Raw genomic sequence first — 6,439 nt, 5'->3', positions numbered from 1 at the left:
GGAACTGCTCTCCTGGTGCTCTCTCTTTTGCTATCTACATTTTAGGCTGAAACTTTGTTCTGTGCCTCCACACCCGAGCACATCTTGTTACAGACTAGGTAAGTGGGACTGTGTGTATAGGATGTGTAACTTGAACTGCTTGTACTTCTTTGATTGATTGATTGATTGAATACTTTATTTAGAAAGACATGGTAAAAGTACATGGAAGTACAATTGGCTTGGCTTATTTAAAATGAGATCCCTGTGCACTCAAATCATGATGACATTTAAGAAGACATGCAAATATACACTACTATGCAGAACGTCATACTATCAGCTTACAGGTTACTGGTATGAAAAACAAGAAATATGTACAATAGACAGTTTTAGGAGGAGGGGAGGGGGGGGTGGGGGGGTAGGTTAAGACTTTGACAGGGGCCAGTTTGGAATTGCAGCCTCCTGAACAGCCTACTGGATGAGTAATAAGTGACAATTTCTGACAATTAAGTAAAATGTTTACAGCTAAGTCCTGCAGTGGTCTGTGACTGATTGCTACTCACTGTATGTGTGCATAGTTATAGCCTTTTGTTTGTTTAATTGTCTGTTTTTTAGAGAGGTTTACTCAGCTTGGGTTTTGTTATAATTAGTTCTTTGTTTTTGGCATCATGGTCCTTCTATCACTACCCAGTGTTGTAAAGTAACTAAGTACATTTACTCAAGTACTGTACTTAAGTCTAATTTTGAGGTAGTTTTACTTTACTGGAGTACTTTTACTTCTACTCCACTACATCTCTGCAAATATTATACTTTTACTCCACTACAATTATTATCTCTTGTTGAATAGGGTGTTGCCCTGTAATTTGATATAGGCTCTTAAATTGCAGAACACAACAGGGAAGTGTTGCAACATGCTGCAGTTGTCAAGTTAGGACATACTTCTCTCCGCCCTCCCTGAAGGCAGGGCCAGAGTTCATGTTTTGGCCATTTCTGTCTGTCAGTCCATTTGTTTGTCTGTGGGTGGGTCCGTGGCTAATCTTGAAAACGACTACCCTGAATGGTCAGCATTCTTTGGCATCACGGTGGCACTATTCTATAACTGCCAACCTCATGTTTTGGCCTACAAGTCCGGAACACAAACTGTTTCCCTGGATTCCTTGGTTCATAATGAAACTCCCCATATAGGCCCCGGTTGTTCTGCCAATTTTCTTCAAAACACTTTTTGCTACTACTCCTACTGTACAGTTTGTCAAACGCACACAAATTGCCACACATGACATTAACCCATTCGATCTGGGAACGCATCGCTGTCATATTCAAAAATAGCAGATATACAAGCTCATAGTGCGGCACCCAGTGCCGCGCTATGAGCTTGTAGATCTGCTATTTTTGAAAAATCTTGAAAATGTGTGCAAATCTTTGAAAATGTATTTTTTATACATTTGTTAAATATTTTGTTCCAGGGACCCCCCCAGAAGCAAAGATTTGAGAAACAAATATTCGCTTAAAATATATGTGCATTCAAAGATTTGCACACATTTTCACGATTGTTTTTCAAAAATAGCAGATCTACAAGCTCATAGCGCGGCACCGAGTGCCGCGCTATGAGCTTGTATATCTGCTATTTTTGAATAGCCAAAGAAATCTAAAATGACAGAGATGCGTTCCCGGATTGAATGGGTTAAAAAGTGTGTGTGGTTCAATTATATTTTTTTTGTTGTTTTTAAGTGTGTTGATCTCATGATGTGTGGAAACGATCTTGTTGAACAAAACATAACTAATTTTCTTGATTTATCTGAACCCCAATACAGAAATTCCATTGAAATCTGCAGTGAGAGCACATGGTAGGACTAACCTCCGGATTGACCAACATGCTACTACATGCTTGTAAGAAGAAATCGTTTTTCGTGTTTGCTCCCATCATATTGTTTTTTACCTTCACCCACCCAGTTGCCTATGGTGGGAAAGTCCTGGTTTTCCCGCATGACGGCAGCCACTGGGTGAACATGAAGGTGCTCGTTAAGGAGTTGCATTCAAGGGGCCACAGTGTGACGGTAGTGCGAGCGTCAGACAGCTGGTACATCAGCGAGACCTCTCCCTTCTACAGTTCAATTACCGTGGATGCTAGTGGGGGTGCTGACGAGAATTTCTTTCGTTCTTTCATCTCTGAAGTTATTCGGATAAAGAGAGGGGCTGGGTCAGCTTGGACGCGTCTCGCTTTGGACATGGAGTTAAAAGAAAAGTTTTCAGGAATGCACAGGAAAGTCTGCGAGATGGTGGTGAAAATGTTAGAGAACAAGGAGTTCATGCAGTCCCTTAGAGACGTCAAATATGACATGGTTTTGACTGACCCTGCTAATGGGGGAGGAGTGATCCTGGCACACTTCTTAAAACTGCCACTAGTGTTCAATGTCAGATGGACTGTTCACGGAGAAGCCCATTTTGCGATCGCCCCCTCCCCACTTTCATATGTGCCATTTCCAGTTTCAGAATTAACAGATAACATGACTTTTTTCGGACGAGTAAAGAATGTCTTTGTTTATGCAATGAGAATGTATTTATACAAACAGGTCGTGGGGGCGCATTATTCTACATTATGTGGCCGCTACTTTGGTCCCGATGTAGACTACTTCTCCCTGTTTCAAGCCGCAGACCTGTGGCTGATGAGAGTTGACTTTGTGTTTGAGTTCCCTCGCCCCACCATGCCTAATGTTATCTATATGGGTGGGTTCCAGTGTAAACCTGCTCAACCACTTCCTCAAGACCTGGAGGACTTTGTCCAGAGTTCTGGGGAACATGGAGTCATCATCATGTCTTTGGGGACTCTAGTTGGAGAACTTCCCCATGACTTAGCAGATGAGATAGCTGCAGCTTTTGCCCAACTCCCTCAGAAAGTCATCTGGAGGCATAAAGGTGACAGGCCAGCTACTCTGGGCAACAACACTTTACTGGTTGACTGGATGCCGCAGAATGACCTGTTAGGACATGCAAAGACCAAAGTGTTTATATCACATGGGGGAACAAATGGTATTTATGAAGCTATATATCATGGCACTCCAATTGTAGGTGTTCCGATCGTGTTTGACCAAGCAGACAACCTCGCCAGGATGAAAGCAAAGGGCGTGGCAAAGGTTGTGGATATTTCCATGTTAGATCAGAACCTTTTTGGGAATATCCTGCAGGAGGTCCTCCATGAGCCTTCCTACAGGTTGAACATGCAGAGACTCTCCAGGCTTCACAGAGACACACCAATGAAACCGCTGGACAGCGCCATCTTCTGGATAGAGTTTGTTATGAGACACAAAGGTGCTGCTCACCTCCGCACAGACTCCTACAAAATGCCCTGGTACTCTTACCACTCTGTAGACGTAATGTTGTTTTTACTAACAGTGGCATTTCTTATTGTGATTATATGTGCTGCTTCTATCAAGTGTATATGTTTCAGGGTATGTTTTAGAAGAAAAATTAAATCGGACTAAATGTGGAAGATTTAAACATTTCAATATATTATTTTATGAAAATTATGAAAATGCTTAACTTATAATCAAGGCTTAGAGCCTCTTTTCCAGTGGTGCCGAGATTACAAGTCTGAGAAAAGCACAAACAATATAAAAATAAATGTTTTTAATGTAATGTAATTAAAACAGGTGCAATTTAGATTGCAAATAGAGAAATTGATCCAACTGAAAGTGACCTATAGGGGAACAACAAGAGAGCTGTACTTAAGCAAACCCTGTAAGGTGTTCCAGGTATGTGGGGGCTGGGTCACAAAACTTGAAAGCAGACTTTCCAAACTCAGATAGGAGAATTTAAATAAGAGGGTAAACTCCCAATTAAAACTTTAATTTAATTTTTTTTTGCTGATCTCTCCTAGGCGCAAGGGAGGGCCAACCAACCTTATTATACAGTATGCAGTGATGTGTGTTATAGCTGTCGCCAGATTGCAAATTATGTTATACCACATTATGTAGGTCTGTTAGATAAATACTTTGGTTCCGAGGTAGATTTCTACTCCGTGTTGCAAGCAGCAGTGGGCTGATGAGAATTGATTTTGTGTTTGAGTTGCCTCGCCCCACCATGCCTAATGTTATCTACTGTATATGGCAGGGTTCCAGTGCAAACCTGCTAAATCACTTCCTCAACACCTGGAGGACTTTGTTCAGAGTTCTGGGGAACATGGAGTCATCACGCTTGTATGTTTGTTCTTATATTTCATCATGATTTGTGTGCATGGGGTTCTCATCTTAAAGGAGAATACCGGACAAATTAAGTGTTGTCTTTGATGTCTCGTTACTCACCTACCGACGTGAAAAGTGGCGTTCTTTTTTTCCATAGATTCCCCTGTCGTCATTTTTTAAACCCCCTCCGTTGTCATAATGGGATGGATGCTTGTTTCTTTCCAGAACCTGGCAACTGGTGTTGCCAGGTTCTGGAAACAAGCAACCAGTGTTAAGTCGTTCGCCATTAACGGTGGGCTCGCAGGAAGTTTCAGCGCATGTTTGACTATCATGAGACTCCACAATGACTAGCAGTAGAGAAAAAAACAACTTTGCATCGGTTATAATAGACGAATCTCCATAACCCACGCGCTCCCATTATGACAACGGAGGGGGTTTAAAAAATGACGACAGGGGAATCTATGGAAAAAAGAACGCCACTTTTCACGTCGGTAGGTGAGTAACGAGACATCAAAGACAACACTTAATTTGTCCGGTATTCTCCTTTAAACAAGCTTAGTGCTTAATGAGAGTTCCAGTTTAGTAGACCTTGTATTGTGAATTTGTACTTCCATGTACTGTTATGTACTGTCATGTACTATTCTCATGTCTTACTAAATAAACTACATCAATCAATCAATCAATGTCTGCTATTTTCGATACGCAACAACACCGCCATACCGCGAAGCACAAATGAAGCTTTACACAGCTGCATCTCCTCCTAATCAGTGCTGCGTACGGGAGGTTCGCTTAATTAGGTATAATGATAAACAGAACCGGGGTCCCGAAGTGATAGAATATGGACCCACTTGACGATAATAAAACCCGTCAAAACCAGAACTATGGGTCGTGGATATTATACAAGCACAGTGACTGTCTGTCTGCAATGGATAAAGTGTTAGTGGCGAAAGTTGGTGACACACATACACATTGCAGGCAACTAAGGCAAGTAATCAACCTCCCTTGCACCATCATTCATATAACATTAACAATGTTTGATGACCGGCGGAAAGATGCTAATGCCAGAGACATTAGCATCTTTCCATCGGTCATTAATTATTGGCTTATGAATGCGACGAAAACAAATGAAATCTTTATGAATTCAAGGCTCCATGGGGTGTGTAATCTATAGGAAAAAAGTCATTTTGGGGGTGAACTATCCCTTTAAGTTTAATCAACCACTGTAAGTCAAATTGATTCAAATCAATTCCTACACATTCATAGGAGGTCACTCAGTATGTAGGCTACAGATTCCAGAACAGGATTATAATACTGTATATTGTGAAAAATGAGCAGAGGAACAAACAACAATACACCACAACAACGCCCATGAGTCCAAAAAGGAAGGACATTATGTAACTATGGGCCTGGTCTTCAAGATACACCACAACATTGGGATCCCCCTGTATTTGTCAAAATACTTCCAAAATGTTAATGAAGTCCATGATCATAACACCAGAGGCAGCTCCACAAATCATGTTCAACCCAGATTTGGCTCAACTAAGGGAATGAACTCGTTCTCATGCTATTCATCAAAAATGTGGAATGCCCTACCAAAAGGAGTAAAGGAGTGTAAAACCCTACTCACTTTCAAAACTGCCGTAAAGATACACCTTCAGGAGGCTGCAATTCGAAAATGGCCCCTGTCTAAGTCTTAACCTACCCCCCCTACCCCCCCCCCTTTTCATTTTCTTCTTTTGTATATATTTTTTTCACTCTTCATACCAGTAACCAGTAAGCTGATTGTATGACATTCTGTATAGTAGTGTTATATCTGTCTGTCTCTTATATGTCATCATGATTTGTGTGCATGGGGTTCTCATCTTAAACAAGCTCAGTGCTTAATGAGTCTTCCAGTTTAGTAGACCTTGTATCGTGAATTTGTACTTCCATGTACTGTTATTCTCATGTCTTACCAAATAAAAGTACATCAATCAATCAATAACATGCATAGGGAAATCTACAGGGAAATGTAGTTCCACCAGGAGAGGGCACTGTTGTTTAACGTTTTACCAAGAAAACAACGTTGCCATATTGAAAGATATAATAATACTACTACTAGGCCTACCTGTCCTGGGGGCAGGAAGAAGAGTCAGCACTTCAGAAATGTATTGTGGAGCTAGGCCATTAAGGGCTTTTAAAACAAAAAGTTAAATGTTTAAATCAATGTGATGTTTGGGCCACGTTGCGTTGGGCCAAAACAGGGCTGATGAATGATGTGCTCAGTTTTTTGGGGGGTAGTGTTT

At 41.2% G+C, this 6,439-nt stretch overlaps 1 protein-coding gene across 1 annotated transcript; it reads left to right on the top strand.

The window, feature by feature from the left end:
* LOC308085533 (UDP-glucuronosyltransferase 2C1-like) lies at positions 1–4,354 on the top strand. Its single transcript, XM_080428728.1, has 2 exons — positions 1–98; positions 1,788–4,354. Exon 2 carries the CDS (start codon positions 1,818–1,820, stop codon positions 3,453–3,455), a length of 1,638 nt encoding a protein of 545 aa, XP_080284854.1. The 5' UTR covers positions 1–98; positions 1,788–1,817; the 3' UTR covers positions 3,456–4,354.
* Positions 4,355–6,439: the final 2,085 nt, after the last annotated feature.

This window comes from Gymnoscopelus braueri (assembly GCF_963280865.1).
Source record: "Gymnoscopelus braueri genome assembly, chromosome: 1".
Classification (NCBI taxonomy): Eukaryota; Metazoa; Chordata; class Actinopteri; order Myctophiformes; family Myctophidae; genus Gymnoscopelus; species Gymnoscopelus braueri.
The sequence above is the reverse complement of the archived record's forward strand: the minus strand, read 5'-3'. Positions and strand labels throughout refer to the sequence as shown.

What these genes read in the sequence shown, in the direction of transcription:
- LOC308085533 (XM_080428728.1), top strand. Translation starts at nt 1,818, where the DNA reads ATGGTAGGACTAACCTCCGGATTGACCAACATGCTACTACATGCTTGT.